The sequence below is a fragment of the Physella acuta genome, unplaced genomic scaffold (genome assembly GCF_028476545.2).
Source record: "Physella acuta isolate Inbredline_101_S28 unplaced genomic scaffold, ASM2847654v3 ptg000814l, whole genome shotgun sequence".
Classification (NCBI taxonomy): Eukaryota; Metazoa; Mollusca; class Gastropoda; family Physidae; genus Physella; species Physella acuta.
Genome location: NW_026732332.1, coordinates 110,315 through 137,138, shown reverse-complemented (window position 1 = coordinate 137,138; position 26,824 = coordinate 110,315). Strand labels below are relative to the sequence as shown.

Genomic DNA, 26,824 nt, shown 5'->3' with positions numbered 1-26,824 from the left:
CTAGGGTGGGCAATGCCGGGTATATGCTGATTACTAATCACACATGTCATGGTCCTTTACAGATAGGTTTTCACAGAGGCCACTGCAGGGCCTGGCCGGGACGGCTAGTAGATTATAAAGTAGTCATTTAAATAGTAGTGTATTATCAAATATTTAAAGAAAATAATTTATTTTCTACTTTTTAGTGCATCATTATTAAAAGCGTGTTATTTAAACATTTTATTAATTTTTTAAAAATCTTTTTTTATTCCGGTTTGAAAACTGTTTGTGTTGGATTAGCATTCCGGTTCGAAATTAGAAAACACATGTAAACAAACCGATTTTTGTTGAATGAAAATGTGAAACACTTTCTGAAATGTGTTTGTAAGCTTTTTAATAAGAAGAATAACTACAGACTTGAATACTTGAAATGTGTGAAGTAGCTATGCTTGTTATGTGTAACGTAGCTATGCTTGAAATGTGTGACGTAGCTATGATTGAAATGTGTGACATAGCTATGATTGAAATGTGTGACGTAGCATGTTTGAAATGTGTGACGTAGCTATACTTGAAATGTGTGACGTAGCTATGATTGAAATGTGTGGCGTAGCTATACTTGAAATGTGTGACGTAGCTATGATTGAAATGTGTGACGTAGCTATGATTGAAATGTGTGACGTAGCTATGATTGAAATGTGTGGCGTAGCTATACTTGAAATGTGTGACGTACCTGTGATTGAAATGTGTGACGTAGCATATTTGAAATGTGTGAAGTAGTAAGGGATGGTGGACTAGACTTGTTATTGTTAGTTGGCGCAATATGCAAACATGGCCATGCTCCCATAGCTAGGCCTGCGTTGGTTCTGAATGTGCTGGGTACAGCTGTTGCCTTGGTACAAGCAACTCGACTATCTCTCATTCTCTGTTATTGTGTATTGGCACGTGAGGAATCATCGCGTGAAATCTTAAAAATAAATTCTGACCACCGCTGCATTAAGGCTGGTATGGTGTAGATGAAGGGGTTGATGGCTGAATTCATCGGCATGATCATGACGGCAGACCAGGCGTAGGCCTGGATGCCGAGGTTGTAGCCGGCCAGGGCCAGCAAGCCCATGACGCCGATAGGGAACCAACAGAAGAAGTTTGTGATGGCGATGATGGACAGGTGTTTGGCCACGGCGTAGTCCTGCACTCGCCTGTTGTTGGTGTTGCTCACGGCTCCATGACCCATCCTCATCTTAGACATTGTCCGGTAGATGATGAACTGACCCATAGCTATTATGATAAAGAGAAAGAGGTTGAGGAAGATGAAAACAATGCTGGAAAACTCCCAGCCCGCCAGTCTGCGAGTGAAGAGCGGCAGTGCCAGACACAAGCCATTGGAGCAGTAGGTCGTCCAGTGTTTGAAGGGCGGCAAGAAGGGGATCAGTGCTATGGTCACGCCACACACCCAGGCCAAGACGCAGCACACGAGGATCAGCGGGCCGGACATCTTCAGCTGACCAAACGGAAACCGGATAACCAGGAACCGGTCAACTGTAATGAGAAAGATGTAGAAGGTGGAGACTTCGCTGGACATGGTGGACAGGAAGCCAGCGGCCTTACACGCCACGCTGTTCCTCCACTCCATCTCGTTCCAGACATAGGAGCCTCGGTAGTAGGTGTCAGCCGAGGCCACGATCAACAAGTACAGGCCCATGAACATGTCGGACACGCTCAGGTGCATCACAAAGTGACCATAGGCCATCTTGAGAATGTTTCTGTCGTAAGTCAGTCGGTACACGATGACGAGAACGTTCCCCGCTACTGCCAAGAAGCCAAAGACCCAGAGAAGCACTCGTAGAATGGGCTCCTCCATCAGGTCAGAACAAGACGAGAAGGGATCGGGCGGGGAGTCACAGACATACCTGGGCGTTTTCTCGCTGTGAAGCTGTGGGCAGCAGAGCTTGAAGCTGTCCGTATACATGTTGGACTTGACGGTCAGGTATTTGAAGGTCTCAGCGTACACGTGTTGGATGTCTATTTGACGGATGTCCAACACCTGCAGGACAAAGTCCTCAGGGAACATTCCCGGCACCATGTCGACTATTTTAGTGGCGCGAAGGATGAGCACCTCGAGGTTGACCAGGGGCATGAGAAGAGTGTAGTGTAGGGAGGCGATGCTGGTGTAGGAGAGGTCGAGCCGGGTCAGCTGGGACGTGGTGCCGTACGTGTTGAAGGTGTCCGGGTGCAGGTAGCTCAGGCCCAGGTTCATGCTCAGGTTCAGGGACTTGAGGCTCACCATGTAGCGGAAGATGCTCGTCACGCCGATACCCGTGATCTCGTTGCTGCTCAGGTCAGCTTCAATCACCGACCACATGTCGTTTTGTGAATACGTCACAGCGTCCACGTGGGTTATGCCACAGTGAGATAGGTACATCTCTAAAAGGTTATAGAAATGGCCTTTGGGGAATTCGGGAAAAACGGTGGATATGTTTACACCGGAGAGATCGAGATAGCGAGTTCGTGGATCTATGAAGCTGAGGTCAGTGAGTGGGATAGAGAGATCGTAATCTTTGAGCACAACTACCCCAGCCAGACACACAAAGCCAGGGCGGCAGGTCACGTGACAGTTGATTTCGTCGTCCCCCTGCGGGCAGTGCGGATGGCCATCACACACGTTGTCTGGGTGGAGGCAGATTTTCGAAGAATAACATTGGAAGTTTCCCGTGCAGTCAAGCGGCGCCATTTCGTCTTCTCCATTCGGGCAGTCGTACACCCCGTTAGCCACGTAGTGTATTGGTATGCAGTAGGAGTCGGGACATTTGATGTAGCCTTCGCTACAGATGTATTGGTCACAGTTTTGTAGATGGATGAGATCCCTACAGCCCAGAAGACCGTCGTACCTGTCCTTATAATAGACACATCTCGGGGCCCAGTTGTTGTAAAGCGTGGTCTCGTTGTCTATGGGCAAGTAGCAGGTGCTTGGTTCAAGGCTGCCCAGCGTTTCGTCCAGTGGACCTTCCGGCCCCGTACAGTCAATGACCCCGTCACCTAGCATTGATTCATACGTGCACTGGGTACGGTTGCAGGTAAAGACACAGTTGGCTATGTTCATGTCTGGCACAGATTGCATTTCTGCCTTGAGATCCCCCCTGGATGTGCAGGCGTTACAGTCGACTTCCCCATCAGCAAACCAGTGTTTGGGCAGGCATCGGCCGTCATGACAGAGTCCGTTCCGACATTTGATGCATTTATCCTCGTCGCTTTGGTCAACACAGTCTGGGAACAGGTCACACTGCGCGTCCAGCGGCACACACTGACCAGAGGTGCAGGTGAACTCGTTCATGACGTCACACTTTCGGTAGTTGCAGATGAGCTCGTCCCGTTTGTTCTGGCACTGGGCGACATGGTCACAGACCTGGGCGTACGGCACCTTGGTATTGGCCGTGTCCCCGCAGGGAAACAGGAGCAGCTCCGTGGACGGGAGACGGCTGCTGTAGCTGTGGTTGAGCAGAACCGTGAAGAGCATGGGCCTGTCGTCAGAGTGAGCTATGCTGGATGTGGCCACCAGTGACGTCATGTAGCCGAACGTCTCGCTGTAGCTCGTGGCTAGACCTAGTTCGCCCCTCGACACAGCAGCTAAGACTTTGTGCTCGCTGGCTTTGGTTAAGTTGGGCATTTTACCCTCTCTAAAAGATGGCGGTTTCTTAGATTCACACATGTAGTATTTAGCGTTTCTGTAGCCACAGCCGATACTGTACCAGCCATCACTGGGACTCTGGTACTCGCTCCTGTTCTGTATATCCTTAAGCGCGGATGAAATGCTGTCTTTGTCAAGCCCCTGACTATACAGGCTGACATTGAAGTTCCAGACGGCACAGCCCTGAATATGCCCCCCTAAAGGCTCGCCCACATTCCAGGCGGTGTATGCCAGCGGCAGGTCGTTGATCCACCTGAACCTTTGACCGTAGCTGCTCGTGTCCCGCTTCAAGCCGATAAAAATATCCACCGAGTCATTCGAGTCTCCCGTAAAGTTGCTCAGCTCGTGTATCTTGGAGGGCAGAGTTTCTCGCAGGAAACTTAACTCTTCTTTGGTCTCTATAGAGACCAGCTCGGACTCAGCTGCCAAACACTGCTCGCCCGCCTGGACCCAGTTGATCTCCTGCTGGCTGTAGAGCAGCCGGTAGCACGAGATGTTTGGTATGCTCTCCTCGTCCTTGTTGGCCTTGTACCGGAACCAGTCGTTGTAGCACTGCAGACAAAGCATGATGGGTATCATTTGGTTCTGCATCATGTCGTCAAACGACGTGACCTCGACCAGGTTGTTGCTAGGGAAAATGGACATGATGTGTACACCAGACTCTGATCCGACCAGCAAGACCAGCATCTTCACGGAAGTGGAGTTGAACGCCTTCAGGTCATCATTGGGGTTGATCTGAAGGGGCTTAGCTCCATTGACTACCATGATGAGCACATGCTGGGCGTCTGGTCGGGACCCGAGCGCTGCGTCGTTAAACAAATCTTGCATAGCGTATAAGGCGGCAGAAATGGGGAAGGACACCGGAACTGCTTCGACGTTATCCGCTAACAGGAAGCTTTGCAAGCTTGTTTTTTCCGTGAACTGGTTAAAGTCGACCCGCATGTTCATGCGCGGCTTGTAGTACGGGTAGCTGCCAGCAATAGTGGAGGCGATCACGGCCACTCTCAGCCTCGTCAGCCTGTCTTCACCGGCCGGGAGGAAGACATCAAGAAGTTGGGAGAAGAAGCGCATCTGCTTGATGTAGTGGTCAAACCCCAATGTCTTGGGCGTGGCAGTGCCAGCATCGGCAATAAATAAAAGATCAATATCCGAGCGGTGACACTCCACCAGTGGGAAATCATCCGTCTTACGTCGTACGACCAACCCTGCAACAATACACGTTAGATAGAGACACGGTTCTTTGATAGCACGTCTACATCAATGCACGTTAGATAGAGACAGTTCTTTGATAGAACGTCTACATCAATACACGTTAGATAGAGACACAGTTCTTTGATAGAACGTCTACAACAATACACGTTAGATAGAGACACAGTTCTTTGATAGAACGTCTACATCAATACACGTTAGATAGAGACACAGTTCTTTGATAGAACGTCTACATCAATACATGGCATATAGGGACACAGTTCTTTGATAGAACGTCTACATCAATACATGGCATATAGAGACACAGTTCTTTGATAGAACGTCTACATCAATACACGTTAGATAGAGACAGTTCTTTGATAGAACGTCTACATCAATACACGTTAGATAGAGACAGTTCTTTGATAGAACGTCTACATCAATACACGTTAGATAGAGACAGAGTTCTTTGATAGAACGTCTACATCAATACATGGCATATAGAGACACAGTTCTTTGATAGAACGTCTACATCAATACACGTTAGATAGAGACAGTTCTTTGATAGAACGTCTACATCAATACACGTTAGATAGAGACAGAGTTCTTTGATAGAACGTCTACATCAATGCACGTTAGATAGAGACAGTTCTTTGATAGAACGTCTACATCAATACACGTTAGATAGAGACACAGTTCTTTGATAGAACGTCTACATCAATACATGGCATATAGAGACACAGTTCTTTGATAGAACGTCTACATCAATACACGTTAGATAGAGACACAGTTCTTTGATAGAACGTCTACATCAATACACGTTAGATAGAGACACAGTTCTTTGATAGAACGTCTACATCAATACATGGCATATAGAGACACAGTTCTTTGATAGAACGTCTACATCAATACATGGCATATAGGGACACAGTTCTTTGATAGAACGTCTACATCAATACACGTTAGATAGAGACACAGTTCTTTGATAGAACGTCTACATCAATACATGGCATATAGAGACACAGTTCTTTGATAGAACGTCTACATCAATACACGTTAGATAGAGACACAGCTCTTTGAAAGAACGTCTATGTCAAGAAAATGTCACTGTACAAGAAAACATGGTCACGGGTCTAACATAACTTGATTGTCACGTCAGTCTGAATGTCTGTGTACAAGAAAACATGGTCACGGGTCTAACATAACTTGATTGTCACGTCAGTCTGAATGTCTGTGTACAAGAAGACATGGTCACGGGTCTAACATAACTTGATTGTCACGTCAGTCTGAATGTCTGTGTACAAGAAAACATGTTCATGGGTCTAACATAACTTGTCACGTCAGTCTGAATGTCTATGTACAAGAAAATATGGTCACGGGTCTAACATAACTTGTCACGTCAGTCTGAATGTCTGTGTACAAGAAAACATGGTCACGGGTCTAACATAACTTGTCACGTCAGTCTGAATGTCTGTGTGCAAGAAAACATGATCACGGGTCTAACATAACTTGTCACGTCAGTCTGAATGTCTGTGTACAAGAAAACATGGTCATGGGTCTAACATAACTTGTCACGTCAGTCTGAATGTCTGTGTACAAGAAAACATGGTCACGGGTCTAACATAACTTGATTGTCACGTCAGTCTGAATGTCTGTGTACAAGAAAACATGGTCACGGGTCTAACATAACTTGATTGTCACGTCAGTCTGAATGTCTGTGTACAAGAAAACATGGTCACGGGTCTAACATAACTTGTCACGTCAGTCTGAATGTCTGTGTACAAGAAAACATGGTCACGGGTCTAACATAACTTGATTGTCACGTCAGTCTGAATGTCTGTGTACAAGAAGACATGGTCACGGGTCTAACATAACTTGATTGTCACGTCAGTCTGAATGTCTGTGTACAAGAAAACATGTTCATGGGTCTAACATAACTTGTCACGTCAGTCTGAATGTCTATGTACAAGAAAATATGGTCACGGGTCTAACATAACTTGTCACGTCAGTCTGAATGTCTGTGTACAAGAAAACATGGTCACGGGTCTAACATAACTTGTCACGTCAGTCTGAATGTCTGTGTGCAAGAAAACATGATCACGGGTCTAACATAACTTGTCACGTCAGTCTGAATGTCTGTGTACAAGAAAACATGGTCATGGGTCTAACATAACTTGTCACGTCAGTCTGAATGTCTGTGTACAAGAAAACATGGTCACGGGTCTAACATAACTTGATTGTCACGTCAGTCTGAATGTCTGTGTACAAGAAAACATGGTCACGGGTCTAACATAACTTGATTGTCACGTCAGTCTGAATGTCTGTGTACAAGAAAACATGGTCACGGGTCTAACATAACTTGATTGTCACGTCAGTCTGAATGTCTGTGTACAAGAAAATATGGTCACGGGTCTAACATAACTTGATTGTCACGTCAGTCTGAATGTCTGTGTACAAGAAAACATGTTCATGGGTCTAACATAACTTGTCACGTCAGTCTGAATGTCTGTGTACAAGAAAACATGGTCATGGGTCTAACATAACTTGTCACGTCAGTCTGAATGTCTGTGTACAAGAAAACATGGTCACGGGTCTAACATAACTTGTCACGTCAGTCTGAATGTCTGTGTACAAGAAAACATGATCACGGGTCTAACATAACTTGTCACGTCAGTCTGAATGTCTGTGTACAAGAAAACATGTTCATGGGTCTAACATAACTTGTCACGTCAGTCTGAATGTCTGTGTACAAGAAAACATGGTCACGGGTCTAACATAACTTGATTGTCACGTCAGTCTGAATGTCTGTGTACAAGAAAACATGGTCACGGGTCTAACATAACTTGTCACGTCAGTCTGAATGTCTGTGTACAAGAAAACATGGTCATGGGTCTAACATAACTTGATTGTCACGTCAGTCTGAATGTCTGTGTACAAGAAAACATGGTCACGGGTCTAACATAACTTGTCACGTCAGTCTGAATGTCTGTGTACAAGAAAACATGGTCATGGGTCTAACATAACTTGTCACGTCAGTCTGAATGTCTGTGTACAAGAAGACATGGTCACGGGTCTAACATAACTTGTCACGTCAGTCTGTATGTCTGTGTACAAGAAAACATGGTCACGGGTCTAACATAACTTGTCACGTCAGTCTGAATGTCTGTGTACAAGAAAACATGGTCATGGGTCTAACATAACTTGTCACGTCAGTCTGAATGTCTGTGTACAAGAAAACATGGTCACGGGTCTAACATAGCTTGATTGTCACGTCAGTCTGAATGTCTGTGTACAAGAAAACATGGTCATGGGTCTAACATAACTTGATTGTCACGTCAGTCTGAATGTCTGTGTACAAGAAAACATGGTCATGGGTCTAACATAACTTGTAACGTCAGTCTGAAGGTCTGTGTACAAGAAAACATGATCACGGGTCTAACATAACTTGATTGTCACGTCAGTCTGAATGTCTGTGTACAAGAAAATATGGTCACGGGTCTAACATAACTTGTCACGTCAGTCTGAATGTCTGTGTACAAGAAAACATGGTCACGGGTCTAACATAACTTGTCACGTCAGTCTGAATGTCTGTGTACAAGAAAACATGGTCACGGGTCTAACATAACTTGATTATCACGTCAGTCTGAATGTCTGTGTACAAGAAAACATGGTCACGGGTCTAACATAACTTGTCACGTCAGTCTGAATGTCTGTGTACAAGAAAACATGGTCACGGGTCTAACATAACTTGTCACGTCAGTCTGAATGTCTGTGTACAAGAAAACATGATCACGGGTCTAACATAACTTGATTGTCACGTCAGTCTGAATGTCTGTGTACAAGAAAATATGGTCACGGGTCTAACATAACTTGTCACGTCAGTCTGAATGTCTGTGTACAAGAAAACATGGTCATGGGTCTAACATAACTTGTCACGTCAGTCTGAATGTGTTCCGAACCAGCAGCACTGCGAGCTGGGTCCGCTTAGAACGTCGAGATTTGAACAAGCGGACAACCAACTTGGCTCATCTATGAAGGCGATACGATCATATTTTTAAAAATAAAATACAGTTTTTGTATTGAAATAATTTTATATTAAATTATATTTGATTATTTGAATGCGATGATTTAACTCCCCCCCCCCCCCCCTCCCGATAATAATTGCTTCAATTCTCTGGAATTTAAGCCTATTTTGCTATTCTAATACATCTGCAAGATATGCTCTACTCTGTTCCTCAAAGTTCCTAAAATGTATGTATTCGTAGATTTGTAAGTATGGAGAGATAAGTATCAAACCCAATTACGGCAATATTATGAGGCAGGTTTCTGTCAAAGATAGATTTATTGTCTCGGAACGGCACCCATTTTGTAAGTACATTAGTATGTTTGAAATTGTCAGCTCGAAAAAGAAAAACGGGAGTGATCTCCCCTAAAATTTCTCGAATATTCTTATATGGCACTCCGGGTATGGCAACTCGGGATATAGACATGATTTTTAATCCATTTTTAATTACTTAAACTTTAAAAAATAGAATCTCGTAGAATAAACCGGGAGTGATTTCCCCTAAACTTTCTCGAATATTCTAATATATTCGATTTTTACTTTCTCTTATACACGAAGTATAAAGAGTCTTGTAATCGTGCATTAGGGCTCCCTAAGTCGGAAAAACATAGTTTTGCAATCTTGTCCGTATGTGTAAACACGATAACTTGAGTACCGTTACAGCTAGGTTGATGAAATATAAGTATTATATCAATATCGTAGATCCGTATTAACTTTTGAGCGATTTCCGATAACCGGAACTTTTTATACTTTGAATGTTTCAAAAGCCTATAACTTACTACTCCGGTCAACGGAAAAACTTGACAGAAGGCAGAAAATCAAATTAAAACATACTATTTCTTATAATAGATAAACTATTATAAAAATAAGGCTTGAGTACCGTTACAGCTAGGTTGATGAAATATAAGTATTATATCAATATCGTAGATCCGTATTAACTTTTGAGCGATTTCCGATAACCGGAACTTTTTATACTTTGAATGTTTCAAAAGCCTATAACTTACTACTCCGGTCAACGGAAAAACTTGACAGAAGGCAGAAAATCAAATGTTTTACTTATTTGTAAAATTTCGTTTATCTATCTAAAATAGTAGTCTTCTTCGTTTTTAATTTTTAGTGTTGGAGGGGATCGAGCCTTATTTGCCAGAGGGTTTGAACTCGAGACTTTTTCGAATTTAACAACCATGAGCTTTGCCGACTCGACACAATTAAGCATTATGCATCAACTGGTTATGCGCCACTGAGGCCATTGATCCGATTTCAGGCTGCTTTTCTTTTCAGGTTGCTTTGTCCAACCAAGAACAAACTACAAGGCAGCAGTTGTTTGATTTTGGAGTTGTCTCTCCTAGAAGAGTGGCTGTCCCCAGCTAACGAACCTCATCTGCCCGAGGGTTCGAACTCGAGACTTTTCGGTTTAGCAACTATGAGCTTTACCGACTCGACCACCCCGACCCTAAAATTGTAGTCAAGTTATAGGCTTTTGAAAAATGAAAAGTAGAATAAGTTCCACTTCCAGTTAACGGAAATCGCTGAAAAGTTGATACAGAATTACAAATTTGATATAATACTTGTACATGAAATTTCATCAACCTAGCTGTAACGGTACTCAAGTTATAGTGTTTACAGACACATACACACAGACATACGGACGGAATAGCAAAGTCCGGTTTTTCCGACTCGATTACGCATAGAACGTTGAAATTTTGATAAATCTGCATTTATTATTTTGCCCGTTTAAAATAAGTCCCCTATATGATGAAGGACTGAGGTGTAAAACGATGAAAACTGTCAAAATGTCATGTGATTTTTGTGCACGATTAAAATACTTCCTCTATACTCCGTATACGAGAAAGTAAAAAAAAAAAGGATGTAGTAATATTTTGTAGTTCACATTGTGCTAAATGTGTTGTATTGGACCTAGATGGCGCGCCCCTTGCACGGATATTGTGTGCCCCCTGCCCCTATATCAATTTCCCCCTGCCCCTGTATGTTGCCCCTCCCCTACCCTTTTATTGTGTGCCCCCTGGCCCTATATGCTTGCCACCCCCACCCCCCCCCCCCCCCTCTTGCCTGTATATTGTGTGCCCCTCCCCTTGAAGAACGAGCTGAGCCACTGTTAACACATACAAACCTTTCACAAAGCAGAGAATGAATACCGCGAAAAGAAAAGGACGAAAATATTTGGCCATGTTCTATCTCCTGTGAATGTACTCAAATCCCAAGATGCAAGCAGACAAGTGAAATGCGACAGCATCGAATCGCGTCACTCAGCTCTGGGATTTATACCCATGTCGAGCGATCCGTTTTAATATTGACCAATCAGAGAGTCAGCTGATCGCGCCCATCAGCTCGCGCTAAATTAGCAGAGGACAGGCGCCATCTTTTTTTTTTATTTTGTCACACGCTTCTTTGTTTTTTTTTCCCAAACATTTTTTTTTACATTTTTGGTCAAATGCGATTTTACACGGTCACCATTGTATGTGGCGCTAGTGACGTAGTTAGGGAGGGGGCTATCGCCCCGGACGCTAACGCTTAGGGGAACGCCATAAGTGATGGACAAAATATTAAAAAGCTCAATTAGAGCTCAAGTATTGAATGATACATATATAAGAAAATAAAGGGATAAAGGGCTACAAGACTTGCGTATTGATTTCGCTATTTTTTTGTTTACCTTTATTGTGTCAAACCCTTCAACTTTTTCCAACAAATACGGGGGGGGGGGGGGGGGGGTGCTTTTTCGCCAATGTAAATTGTATTGACCCAGGTTTAGGTAAAGGTTAACAGCTAGAAAACACCAATGTTGCTTCAGACAGTGTCCCGGTCAAACGGTCTAATTGAATATGACACCTGCCAGTGGGACCCCTTGGTCAATATTCTTTGAGTTAGCTTATCCAACACTCTTATGTAATACAACGTATGCATCTCTTGTTCGTCAAGCCTTATTTTTATAATAGTTTATCTATTATAAGAAATAGTATGTTTTAATTTAAGGGTCATCTATCTATGACTTCCATAATTGAGTCAGTTTTAGGCTGTTCCAACTCAGTGTGTGGGGAGAAGGGTCCACCCTGTACATCCCTACCTGCAGTAAGTTTGTAGGTTACCAAAACAAAATGTCGTTATCCTGTAAACATAATGTATATCATACATTTACACTTCTGTGCTCGCTTTTAAGCAACATATATTTTCTGTTGTAAATTAAACATTATCACAAATTTGGAATTGGTGGAATTTAGCTGTTAAGGGCTTTATTTGTTTGTGAATCGATGTTGGTTCATGAAAAACAATTTCATGCATCCATTTAAAAGAGGTTATAGTGGTAGTGGATGTAGGACAAAATGGTTACTTTTATGCCAATAGTGGTAATACGATTCATTTGTCTGGAGCCAATATATCGGGAGCCCTTTTGTCGGTAGCCAATATGTCATGAGCCCTTATGTCGGGAGCCAATATGTCGGGAGCCTTTTTGTCGCGAGTCATTATGACGGGAGCCCATTTGACGCGAGCCAATAAGTCGGGGCCCTTTTGACGGAGCTATTTTGACGGTCGATTTGTCCCGGGCCGTTTCTGAGGTGCACCGATAAGGAGACAAAATACAACCAGGCTTTCAATAGTTTTTTACCTCAAAACTTTTCTACTATGAAATTAGTAAATTGTACCCAAGAGGATAGTTGGTTTACGTGTTTGATAGCAAGCCCTTAATGTGAATGGTGTAGTTTGAATCCAGTGAAGTAGCACTACGTGACCACTTCTGCTGCTTCCATAATGGGCAGAATACAAAGCTAGCATTTACTTTTTTCGAGATGAGACTAAGACACGACCAAAATATGGACCATAAACTCTCCGTTATTAATAAAACTCTTTTCCGGACCGTCATGCACGCACGCACACCCACATTAATGTATATATGTGTGCGTGCGTGTATATATGTATATGTTTGTATATATATATATATATATATATATATATATATATATATATATATATATATATCCTAATATATAAAAGGCCATGTGCGCTCTTCTCTCTCTCTGTCCGCAAAATATTTTCGCCGGACATCACGTCAGAATCTGCAGCGACATATGAAGAACTTTATACGGACTTTTGTTGAAAATAATATGTTAGATGTTTTAAATGTATAACCACAATTTTATTTAAAGAAGAAAAATAAAAAATAAAGGCGTATTCGAATGTAGAGAAACAGTATTATTTATGCAACCGGAAAAGTGTTTAAACTTTGGACAAGAACGCATTTAACAATGACGTCGTTATTGTTTACACTAAAAAAAAGAGCACGAAACTGATGACGTCATCTTCCGAGTTTAGAATAAAAAGAAATGAACTATTTCATTCAAATATGATTTAGAGCTAAGTACGCTATGAAATGTATACAATACGATTTTCTCGGCCTAAACTTAAAAAAATTATTTTATCTATTTGGATTCTAGATCTAGAGATTCTAGATCTAGAGATTCTAGATCATCTAAAGTATTTCAGGCCTTTATTAATTTATTGAAATCTTTGTTTATCTATGCAATTTGCTAATCTCTATAATATATAAAGCTAAGTTGTCGGGTGCCCGATAGGGCACTTCCCGGCGCCGCAGGCGCTTCAAATTTGGCAGGATCTTGCCTTGGGCGACAGAACACGGGGGCCGGTTGGCCGAAAAGTATACGATGAGGGGGTCAAAACTGACCTCGACTGACCGGCGCCTTATATGGGCGAATTAATTAAGCATTCAAATTCTCAATGTTTTCGAAAGCCTAAGTGAAGCTGGGCAGCATGCCTAGTATATATATATTGGGGAGACGGGAAGCTTGACTCAGACGCCGAAATGGGTCTAAGATTGGCTGTTAGTGGCGCTTAGATTGGCTGTTAGTGGCGCTAAGATTGGCTGTTAGTGGCGCTAAGATTGGCTGTTAGTGGCGCTAAGATTGCCTGTTAGTGGCGCTAAGATTGGCTGTTAGTGGCGCTAAGATTGGCTGTTAGTGGCGCTAAGATTGCCTGTTAGTGGCGCTAAGATTGGCTGTTAGTGGCGCTAAGATTGGCTGTTAGTGGCGCTAAGATTGCCAGCTTTAGTCTAGAGTGGAACCGAGATAGCTTGAGTGTTTGTTCTCTGGAGTCGTCTGTCGTCTGGAGTCGTCTGTCGTCTGGAGTCGTCTGGAGTCGTCTGGAGTCGTCTGTCGTCTGGAGTCGTCTGGAGTCGTCTGGAGTCGTCTGTCGTCTGGAGTCGTCTGGAGTCGTCTGGAGTCGTCTGTCGTCTGGAGTCGTCTGTCGTCTGGAGTCGTCTGGAGTCGTCTGTCGTCTGGAGTCGTCTGTCGTCTGGAGTCGTCTGGAGTCGTCTGGAGTCGTCTGTCGTCTGGAGTCGTCTGTCGTCTGGAGTCGTCTGTCGTCTGGAGTCGTCTGGAGTCGTCTGGAGTCGTCTGGAGTCTGGAGTCGTCTGGAGTCGTCTGTCGTCTGGAGTCGTCTGTCGTCTGGAGTCGTCTGGAGTCGTCTGGAGTCGTCTGGAGTCGTCTGTCGTCTGGAGTCGTCTGTCGTCTGGAGTCGTCTGGAGTCGTCTGTCGTCTGGAGTCGTCTGGAGTCGTCTGTCGTCTGGAGTCGTCTGGAGTCGTCTGGAGTCGTCTGTCGTCTGGAGTCGTCTGTCGTCTGGAGTCGTCTGTCGTCTGGAGTCGTCTGGAGTCGTCTGGAGTCGTCTGGAGTCTGGAGTCGTCTGGAGTCGTCTGTCGTCTGGAGTCGTCTGTCGTCTGGAGTCGTCTGTCGTCTGGAGTCGTCTGTCGTCTGGAGTCGTCTGGAGTCGTCTGGAGTCGTCTGTCGTCTGGAGTCGTCTGTCGTCTGGAGTCGTCTGGAGTCGTCTGCCGTCTGGAGTCGTCTGGAGTCGTCTGCCGTCTGTCGTCTGGAGTCGTCTGGAGTCGTCTGGAGTCGTCTGTCGTCTGGAGTCGTCTGTCGTCTGGAGTCGTCTGTCGTCTGGAGTCGTCTGGAGTCGTCTGTCGTCTGGAGTCGTCTGGAGTCGTCTGGAGTCGTCTGGAGTCGTCTGGAGTCGTCTGGAGTCGTCTGGAGTCGTCTGGAGTCGTCTGGAGTCGTCTGCCGTCTGTCGTCTGGAGTCGTCTGGAGTCGTCTGTCGTCTGGAGTCGTCTGGAGTCGTCTGGAGTCGTCTGGAGTCTGGAGTCGTCTGGAGTCGTCTGGAGTCGTCTGGAGTCGTCTGTCGTCTGGAGTCGTCTGTCGTCTGGAGTCGTCTGTCGTCTGGAGTCGTCTGTCGTCTGGAGTCGTCTGGAGTCGTCTGTCGTCTGGAGTCGTCTGGAGTCGTCTGTCGTCTGGAGTCGTCTGTCGTCTGGAGTCGTCTGTCGTTGAAGAGCTTGATTTGAGCCTGTGATTGTGAACACGTGACGTCATTAGCCGAGGGTAGCAAGCCTAGCATTAGTGGCCGCAGTAGGGAGATTTCTTGCCATCTAGAGCCAATTAGCAGCTGGAGGTTAATCAACCTTAACCACCGCCTTTACATTCAATAGGCAGTATCTGACGCCAAAAGATCAGTATTAAAACATTGCAGCCTAGTTCATATCAAGATTAAATCACAGTCTACATTTCTTATCAGTTTATATCATAATGTACACACCTCAGCTGGGTATATCACATAATGTACACGCCTCAGCAGGGTATATCACATAATGTACACACCTCAGCAGGGTATATCACGTAATGTACACACCTCAGCAGGGTATATCACATAATGTACACACCTCAGCAGGGTATATCACATAATGTACACACCTCAGCAGGGTATATCACGTAATGTACACACCTCAGCAGGGTTTATCACATAATGTACACACCTCAGCAGGGTATATTTCTTTAAAAACCCTAAATCTAACCTTGAATCTAATCCTACTCGTGGTGAGAGTTTGTCTAACCATTATCCTGACCATGTCCACAGTTGTTGATCATCTAGGTTAACTAGCTGGTCATATGGCAACAACGAACGGAAAGTGAAGCCGATCTGCTTGTCATTTCTCGCCGCATATAGAAGTTGAAAAAACAACCGTTAATGTTTCATTAGCAGACAACTCTTGATTGTTTTCTTAGGAGGATCGATACCTTGCTTTCTCCGCAGGAATACGATTGATTTTTTTTTAAATTCTACATAAGTACTAATCTTAGAACTGAAGAAATAGTCTTTCTTTTATCTAGGGATCATCTAGTTAAAACAGACATGCTAACCAATAGATGCAAACTATATATTTCTCCACAAAATAGGTGCAAACAATACGTTTCTCCACAAATAAGTGTAAACTATATATTTCTCCACAAATAGGTGCAAACAATACGTTTCTCCACAAATAAGTGTAAACTATACGTTTCTCCACAAATTATGTGCAAACTATACGTCTCTCCAGCCTACTGCTGACTTTGACTAGAAATGTGTAGAAGCTTTTTTTGAATGTGAAGGTCATTCATTGACCTAGTCGTACAGCTAATGTGAAGGTCATTCATTGACCTAGTCGTACAGCTAATGTGAAGGTCATTCATTGACCTAGTCCCGGGGTCTCCAAACTTTTCAGTCCGAGGACCGCATTAACTATCACATTTTAGTTCGGGGGCCAGTTACTTCCAGGCATGTCTTTGATTTTTTTCTGCGCAAAGTTCTTCAGCCATCACCAACAAACGATTTTTCCTTGGACAAAAAGATCTTCTTCACGGGCCGCATCCGACCCGCGGGCCGTAGTTTGGAGACCCCTGACCTAGTCGTACAGCTAATGTGGAGGTCATTGACCTAGTCGTACAGCTAATGTGGAGGTCATTGACCTAGTCGTACAGCTAATGTGGAGGTCATTGACCTAGTCGTACAGCTAATGTGGAGGTCATTGACCTAGTCGTACAGCTAATGTGAAGGTCATTGACCTAGTCGTACAGCTAATTTTGAGGTCATTGACCTAGTCGTACAGTTGTTTGGTGCGTCAGCTCTTGCCATCAGTGCCAGCAGCTGTAGATTGACCTCAGTGGGTCAAAGGTCATCTGTGTGACCTCAGTGGGTCATCTGTGTGACCTCAGTGGGTCATCTGTGCCGTTTGAGCCGTCTGTGAACTATTGAGTCAAATCTAGGTAAATAATGCTTTTTCTCTCGAATGACGTAGCCTTATGTGGTAATGAGCTTTTAACCTGATCAATTTATCTACGCTTTGTGATGGGGTCTGTTTAAATGGAGTTAAAGGGAATTACGCTCAATGAAATCATTTGCAAATAGCTTTTTGTATTTATTATATATACATAGATAAACAAGTAGATAGATAGATTGACTGATAGGTGGGTAGGTAGGTAGGCAGACAGGGTAGAACTACCTTAAGGGAATGATTGTATGTACGATCTGCAGGTGAATGATTGTATGTACGATCTGCAGGTGAATGATTGTATGTACGATCTGCAGGTGAATGATTGTATGTACGACATACACAGTGTTTTTTCATTCGTCTCATCAACAATTCCGCTGTACAAAGCAAATGATCGCTCTATTATTTCTTTGCTGATTTCTTTCTTATTGGCCAGCCCAACTGTCTCACATCTACAGCCCAACTGTCTGTCTCACATCTACAGCCCAACTGTCTCACATCTACAGCCCAACTGTCTCACATCTACAGCCCAACTGTCTCACATCTACAGCCCAACTGTCTGTCTCACATCTACAGCCCAACTGTCTCACATCTACAGCCCAACTGTCTCACATCTACAGCCCAACTGTCTCACATCTACAGCCCAACTGTCTCACATCTACAGCCCAACTGTCTCACATCTACAGCCCAACTGTCTCACATCTACAGCCCAACTGTCTCACATCTACAGCCCAACTGTCTCACATCTACAGCCCAACTGTCTCACATCTACAGCCCAACTGTCTCACACCTACAGCCCAACTGTCTGTCTCACATCTACAGCCCAACTGTCTCACATCTACAGCCCAACTGTCTCACATCTACAGCCCAACTGTCTGTCTCACATCTACAGCCCAACTGTCTCACATCTACAGCCCAACTGTCTGTCTCACATCTACAGCCCAACTGTCTCACATCTACAGCCCAACTGTCTCACATCTACAGCCCAACTGTCTCACATCTACAGCCCAACTGTCTCACATCTACAGCCCAACTGTCTCACATTGTTGATAATTTCTAGATTTGATATCTTTCTATTGTGGTCTATAAATTGTCGGCAGAATGGCAGGAAAATGGCCGAGTCTAAATTTGGACTGAACCATTTAGTCCGAGATAATCTCCGAGATATCCAGTCAAACGTTTCAATAGGATTAGCGTGTTTACCCCGCTTCCTGTACCACGTGACTCGTGTTTTTCTAGGACAGCTCCCGGTTGTACACGCGGGTACATGCACACACACACATGCACACACACATCCACACACACATGCACACACACACACATACACACACAAACACATATACACACACATGCACACACACAAACACACACACACACACTATACAATATTCACATATCGTGAGTACCATTAGCAATCTAATAATTACCTAATATTTCTTCTTCCTACCATCATGCTACTGTATCGATTGCCTTATATCCTTTACTTGCAGATGCCACTGAATTCTTCCAAAACGTGGAAAAGAATTTGGCTGTTCATCTGTCCAATATGCCCAACCGTTTCTGCCTGACGCAGTTGTTAAGTTCCTGGGTAAGTCCTCGCTCAAGTCTGCTGTCTGACGCACTTATTTTAACGATATAGCTAGAGTTAGTTAGAATTGGATTATTCAAACGGATTAATAGCAATAGAATTATCAAAACGGATTCCAATGGAAAATTTTCGTTCTTCTTTAATTTTCATATACATCAAAAAAAAAAAAAAGGTCGTAGTTCAGTCCAAATACATCCTCAATAAACCGGGAGTGATCTCCCCTAAACTTTCTCGAATATTCTTATATAAAACAACAGGGGATGGCAACTCGGGAAATAGACAATATTTTTAATCCATTTTAAATTACTTAAACTTTTAAAAATAGAATAGAATCTCGTAGGGAAAAAAATTGCACACCAAGTGAAGGCAAAACAAAATGTTTACAATAGTGCGGAATATTTTTAGTACTTTATAAATTCACATGCGTTGTTTGTTTTTTTTTTTTTTTTTTTTTTTTTTTGAGAAATCAGAAATAGCGTAAATTACTACTTCAGGTCAACGGAATTTACTCAGAAGGTAGAGAAATAGATATTTTACTTACATGTGAAATTTCATTTATCTATCTGAAATAGTACTCAAGTTATAGGCTTTTGAAAAATTTGAAAGTAGAAAAAGTTTCACTTCCGGTTATCAGAAATCGCTGAAAGGTTGATACAGATATACGATTTTAATATAATACTTATAAATGAAATTTCATCAACCTAGCTGTAACGGTACTCAAGTTATCGTGTTTACAGGCACACACGCATATAGACATACGGACAAGATTGCAAAACTTTGTTTTTCCGACTCAGGGAGCTGTAAATCGTCGAGATTGGCAAAAATCTCGATTTTTTTTTTTGCACTATTTCAAGACTTTCTCTATACTTCGTATATACAAAAAGTAAAAAGCTATATAAAATACATTTACACATGATCATGGCGTCACCTCTTCCCACCCCATCCCCCCCCTCAATTAGATGGTCAACTCTCCCATTCCAATTCCCCAAATTAGACGGTCAACTCTCCCATTCCCACCTCCCCAAATTAGACGGTCAACTCTCCCATTCCCATTCCCCAAATTAGACGGTCAACTCTCCCATTCCCACCTCCCCAAATTAGACGATCAACTCTCCCATTCCCACCTCCCAAAATTAGACGGTCAACTCTCCTATTCCCATTCCCCAAATTAGACGGTCAACTCTCCCATTCCCACCTCCCCAAATTAGACGATCAACTCTCCCATTCCCACCTCCCAAAATTAGACGGTCAACTCTCCTATTCCCATTCCCCAAATTAGACGGTCAACTCTCCTATTCCCATTCCCCAAATTAGACGGTCAACTCTCCTATTCCCATTCCCCAAATTAGACGGTCAACTCTCCTATTCCCATTCCCCAAATTAGACGGTCAACTCTCCTATTCCCATTCCCCAAATTAGACGGTCAACTCTCCTATTCCCATTCCCCAAATTAGACGGTCAACTCTCCCATTCCCACCTCCCCAAATTAGACGATCAACTCTCCCATTCCCACCTCCCAAAATTAGACGGTCAACTCTCCTATTCCCATTCCCCAAATTAGACGGTCAACTCTCCCATTCCCACCTCCCCAAATTAGACGATCAACTCTCCCATTCCCACCTCCCAAAATTAGACGGTCAACTCTCCTATTCCCATTCCCCAAATTAGACGGTCAACTCTCCTATTCCCATTCCCCAAATTAGACGGTCAACTCTCCTATTCCCATTCCCCAAATTAGACGGTCAACTCTCCTATTCCCATTCCCCAAATTAGACGGTCAACTCTCCTATTCCCATTCCCCAAATTAGACGGTCAACTCTCCCATTCCCACCTCCCAAAATTAGACGGTCAACTCTCCTATTCCCATTCCCCAAATTAGACGGTCAACTCTCCCATTCCCACCTCCCCAAATTAGACCTGCAAAAGCGCCTAGTTCTCACAGAGGTCAGCGGGCACGTGCCAACACAGAGGTCAGAGGGCACGTGCCAACACAGAGGTCAGAGGGCACGTGCCAACACAGAGGTCAGAGGGCACGTGCCAACACAGAGGTCAGAGGGCACGTGCCAACTAGATTTCTCTTGCACCAAGAGCTCCTTTGTATGGTAGCACACTTCAGAAATACGTTCAACTTGGATCTATTGTATGGTAGCACACATCAGAATTACGTTCAACTTGGATCTATTGTATGGTAGCACACATCAGAATTACGTTCAACTTGGATCTATTGTATGGTAGCACACATCAGAATTACGTTCAACTTGGATCTATTGTATGGTAGCACACTTCAGAATTACGTTCAACTTGGATCTATTGTATGGTAGCACACTTCAGAATTACGTTCAACTTGGATCTATTGTATGGTAGCACACTTCAGAATTACGTTCAACTTGGATCTATTGTATGGTAGCACACATCAGAATTACGTTCAATCTGCATTCCTAATTTTTGAGATCATTGTGTGATATGTTGTGTGTGTGTGTGTCTAGTTTTATGTTGATGTGGTGTGTGTGTCTAGTCTGATGTCGTATGTGTTTTGTGTGTGTCTAGTTTCACGTCGTATGTGGTGTGTGTGTGTCTACTTTGATGTCGTAACCTTTTCTACATGTATGTGACAATGTTCTGACATCGAATAAAGATTGTCCTGGTATTTTTATTTATAAAAAAATTGTTTTCAGACGCTGAAATAATCAATTTTAAAACATCAGGGCCTAATGGTCGGAGACTGCTTCAATTTAGGATAGAGATATCGACATTTTTCCTTGATCAATCTTCAAATTTGTATTCTCATTCATTGTCAATGAATACAATTTCTCTTATAGGCACACCCCTATATGTATCCACACAGTAGTACATGGACATACGACTGCCCTCCATACAATATTTTTTAGATACAAGCTGTTGAAGGCTACACTTTGACATACGACTGCCCTATATACAATATTTTTAGATACAAGCTGTTGAAGGCTACACTTTGACATACGAGCGACAACTGAGAAGCCACATCAACGGATCTAGTAGAAGAGCAACACCCTGAAACAGCAGCAACTAATTGTGCATCCCAACAACTTAATGACACTTTCCTAACTTCTTTCCCAAACAGTCTGAACGGGAAGAAAAAACAATGGACTGGTTTATTTTAACGGCCTGCGTGGGAAAAATTGAGGAAAGGGTGAGGTGGGGGGGGGGGGGGGAGGGGAGAGATTGTGGATAGTGTTGTGTAAAAACCAAAGAGCTGCGAGTAGAAAAGCTGGGACCGAAGATTGGGCGAAGAGAAGATAAAAAGTCACATATATGTTGTGTTATGTGCAGCTATGTTCCGTGAGGTTTAGGAATAAAGTGTGATGGTTAGAGTGTAACGAGTAGGTGAATAAAAGTGACAAAGGGCTTAGCATTAACAGTAAGTGAACAGCAGCTCCTCCGTCCTCAACACTCGGCCTACATTCCATTTTTTTTGTTTGGTCCTCCCAGTTTGAAGTTCCTAAACATTCCATATTTTTTTGTTTGGTCCTCCCAGTTTGAAGTTCCTAAACATTCCATTTTTTTTTGTTTGGTCCTCCCAGTTTGAAGTTCCTAAACATTCCATTTTCTTTTTGTTTGGTCCTCCCAGTTTGAAGTTCCTAAACATTCCATTTTTTTTTTGTTTGGTCCTCCCAGTTTGAAGTTCCTAAACATTCCATTTTTTTTTGTTTGGTCCTCCCAGTTTGAAGTTCCTAAACATTCCATTTTTTTTTGTTTGGTCCTCCCAGTTTGAAGTTCCTAAACATTCCATTTTTGTTTGTTTGGTCCTCCCAGTTTGAAGTTCCTAAACATTCCAATTTTATCTCTTTTATCTTCCAACCACCATTAGATGGCCAACTCTTTTATCTTCCAACCACCATTAGATGGCCAACTCTTTTATCTTCCAACCACCATTAAATGGCCAACTCTTATCTTCCAACCACCATTAGATGGCCAACTCTTTTATCTTCCAACCACCATTAGATGGCCAACTCTTATATCTTCCAACCACCATTAGATGGCCAACTCTTTTATCTTCCAACCACCATTAGATGGCCAACTCTTTTATCTTCCAACCACCATTAAATGGCCAACTCTTTTATCTTCCAACCACCATTAGATGGCCAACTCTCCCATCTTCCAACCACCATTAGATGGCCAACTCTCCCATCTTCCAACCACCATTAGATGGCCAACTCTCCCCACTATATAAATGATCTTGTGTCTCACGTCGTTTGTCGAACTTGTCTGATAGTGGCTCACGTGATAGGGACGTGCGTCTAGTGGAGCTCGACATTCAGGCCTGTGACCTTCTCCCTACGATAGCACGTCTGGCCAGATGGCGCTGGCATCGCTCAGTGTTTCCTGCCTCCATCCCATCATAGATCTTTCACTGTAAGCCCGCCTTAGGACATAGATCTTTCACTGTAAGCCCGCCTTAGGACATAGATCTTTCTCTGTAAGCCCGCCTTAGGACATAGATCTTTCACTGTAAGCCCGCCTTAGGACATAGATCTTTCACTGTAAGCCCGCCTTAGGACATAGATCTTTCTCTGTAAGCCCGCCTTAGGACATAGATCTTTCTCTGTAAGCCCGCCTTAGGACATAGATCTTTCTCTAGATCCATTAGTGCAATAAACAAATGTATGTGCCAGTTGATGTTACTTGATTGGAACTATCTGATGTTGTGCTGGTTTGAGTTGATGTTGTGCTGGTTTGAGTTGATGTTGTGCTGGTTTGAGTTGATGTTGTGCTGGTTTGAGTTGATGTTGTCCAGTCCTATTCCTGAGGTCACGTGACTTGATAAGGTGACACTAGCCCAGGTAAAATGCCAGCACTTGACCTGACACGCGAATCAAATGGTTCGAGACTGCACTATAGCAGGTGTCTGTAAAGGTTTCGATGGTTTTACCCGTGTGCTCACAAGTCGGCCATGCAAGATTTCCAGAAGATTTCCAGACTTCTGCTCCAGGCTTTAGGTGTCTGCTTACGCACCTACCGTCTGTTTGGGATTTTATTTATATGTTCTTTGAACGTCTGCATCAGATGACGTCATAACCGTATGATCAACTGAGAAAGGTTGTAACAGGTATATGAAAACAAACAGCAGCCAACAGCAAGCGATTAGCTGGTACACAAGTGACTTGATCTTCTCCCAATATTTTCTTTAGCCCTCAAACTCACTCTTGTTGTTTTCTAGCTTCAGTTCTCTTTAGCTTATATGGGTGGTTTGTGTGTGTGTGGGGGGGGGGGTGCACATTTCTACTAAACTGAACGTTTTTACAACACAACTGTGTGTGTGTGTGGGGGGGTGCACATTTCTACTAAACTGAACGTTTTTACAAAACAACTGTGTGTGTATGGGTGGGGGGGGGGTGCACATTTTTGACAGTATCTTTAGCTGACGTGTTTTTTATTTCTCCCCCAGGAGATGAGTGTAAGAAAAGCGTGCGACCCCGTCAACCCTCTCATTGCCCAGGTCAATCCGACCTTCGTCTAGACAAGCAACGGACGTTCCAGAACCTGTCCAGCAATCATTGAACCATAATGCTGTCCAGCAATCATTGAACCATAATGCTGTCCAACAATCATTGAACCATAATGTCCAACAATCATTGAACCATAATGCTGTCCAGCAATCATTGAACCATAATGTCCAACAATCATTGAACCATAATGCTGTCCAGCAATCATTGAACCATAATGTCCAACAATCATTGAACCATAATGCTGTCCAGCAATCATTGAACCATAATGCTGTCCAGCAATCATTGAACCATAATGCTGTCCAACAATCATTGAACCATAATGTCCAACAATCATTGAACCATAATGCTGTCCAGCAATCATTGAACCATAATGTCCAACAATCATTGAACCATAATGTCTTTTTTTGACAAATAAAAATATCGTTTCTGTTTCGTGTTTTCTATGATTGTGTGGTTGTCATCTAGCAGATAGCCGACACCATTATGTGGGACGCAGACATTATTGGAAGCGTTAGGGAATAAATCAAGCCAGTGGGTCTCAGCCTAAACGTTGAGAGTCCCATCCACCGGGCTCTTTCTCTTGTCTAGATTTTCAGTAGGGCACATAAAGCTTCGCCGCCACACATTCGTCAGTTCTTTTATTTTGGACTGGTTGAATTAACTGCAGCGTGGTGAGCACGTTGGCGATAGCCTGTTAATTAATTGAAATACCAAATACAGTCTCTCTAGTGTACCGACAAATGTAACACACATGACAAATGTTACACTTACACATGATGACAAATGTTACACTTACACATGATGACAAATGTTACACATGACAAATGTTGCACTTACACATGATAAGTACAGATATTGAGCATCACAATGTCTGATTAGCAAGTTCAGAATTGAGTGGCCTTGTCATATCATGTGCTGCTAGCTGTAGGGAAAGTCTATTTGATCTGTCTTAACGTGCTAGCATCGGTCGCCTCATTTTTTGTTTTTTTGTTTTGATGGCATCTACTTGGAGGGTGACACCCTCAGTTACCACACCAGGTTCATAGGGGTGGGGGTGGCACCCTCAGTTACCACACCAGGTCATGGGGGTGACACCCTCAGTTACCACACCAAGTCGTGGGGGTGACACCCTCAGTTACCACACCAGGTTCGTGTGGGGGTGGCACCCTCAGTTACCACACCAGGTTCGTGTGGGGGTGACACCCTCAGTTACCACACCAGGTTCGTGTGGGGGTGACACCCTCAGTTACCACACCAGGTTCGTGTGGGGGTGACACCCTCAGTTACCACACCAGGTTCGTGTGGGGGTGACACCTCAGTTACCACACCAGGTTCGTGTGGGGGTGACACCCTCAGTTACCACACCAGGTTCGTGTGGGGGTGGCACCCTCAGTTACCACACCAGGTTCGTGTGGGGGTGACACCTCAGTTACCACACCAGGTTCGTGGGGGTGACACCCTCAGTTACCACACCAGGTTCGTGTGGGGGTGACACCCTCAGTTACCACACCAGGTTCGTGTGGGGGTGACACCCTCAGTTACCACACCAGGTTCGTGTGGGGGTGACACCTCAGTTACCACACCAGGTTCGTGGGGGTGACACCCTCAGTTACCACACCAGGTTCGTGTGGGGGTGACACCCTCAGTTACCACACCAGGTTCGTGTGGGGGTGACACCCTCAGTTACCACACCAGGTTCGTGTGGGGGTGACACCCTCAGTTACCACACCAGGTTCGTGGGGGTGACACCCTCAGTTACCACACCAGGTTCGTGTGTGGGTGACACCCTCAGTTACCACACCAGGTTCATGGAGGGTGACACCCTCAGTTACCACACCAGGTTCATGGAGGTGACACCCTCAGTTACCACACCAGGTTCGTGTGGGGGTGACACCTCAGTTACCACACCAGGTTCATGGGGGGGGGTGTGACACCCTCAGTTACCACACCAGGTTCGTGTGGGGGTGACACCCTCAGTTACCACACCAGGTTCGTCTGGGGGTGGCACCCTCAGTTACCACACCAGGTTCGTGTGGGGGTGGCACCCTCAGTTACCACACCAGGTTCGTGTGGGGGTGGCACCCTCAGTTACCACACCAGGTTCATGGGGGTGGGGGCGACACCCTCAGTTACCACACCAGGTTCGTGTGTGGGTGACACCCTCAGTTACCACACCAGGTTCATGGGGGTGACACCCTCAGTTACCACACCAGGTTCGTGTGGGGGTGGCACCCTCAGTTACCACACCAGGTTCATGGGGGTGGGGGCGACACCCTCAGTTACCACACCAGGTTCATGGGGGTGGGGGTGACACCCTCAGTTACCACACCAGGTTCATGGGGGTGGGGGTGACACCCTCAGTTACCACACCAGGTTCATGGGGGTGGGGGTGACACCCTCAGTTACCACACCAGGTTCATGGGGGTGGGGGTGACACCCTCAGTTACCACACCAGGTTCGTGTGTGGGTGACACCCTTGAAAGAAATCGGTCTGGTAGAAGTGGTCAAACTTTTGCTCGCTAGTATCCGCCTACGACGGATGATAGACAGAGAAATCCAGATGAATTCATTCTTATGGGTTTTTTATTTTCCTGAGAAATCGGAAATAGCGTTTTTATAAACCAGAAATAAAATAAAGTACACTTCCGGATATCGTTTGTCACTCAAATATTTAAAGTAACACAGGGAAAAGATCTTAGATAAGACATTTCGTTCACCTAAATGAAACAGCACTCG

General features: G+C 44.2%; 1 protein-coding gene across 5 annotated transcripts in view; it reads left to right on the top strand.

Annotated features, from left to right (window-relative positions):
* Positions 1-24,520, top strand: part of LOC131951596 (mediator of RNA polymerase II transcription subunit 15) — an 88,254-nt gene extending 63,734 nt beyond the window's left edge. The window contains exons 17-19 of one of the 5 annotated variants that reach the window (XR_009388426.1): positions 18,505-18,602; positions 24,028-24,149; positions 24,255-24,520. Coding sequence is in view for 2 of the 5 variants with exons in the window: in XM_059313919.1 (XP_059169902.1) it covers positions 18,505-18,602; positions 24,028-24,099 (170 nt within the window). In the remaining 3 variants the exon portion in view is untranslated. The other 4 variants (XR_009388425.1, XR_009388427.1, XM_059313919.1 and 1 more) reach the window with 4 other exon arrangements.
* Positions 24,521-26,824: the final 2,304 nt, after the last annotated feature.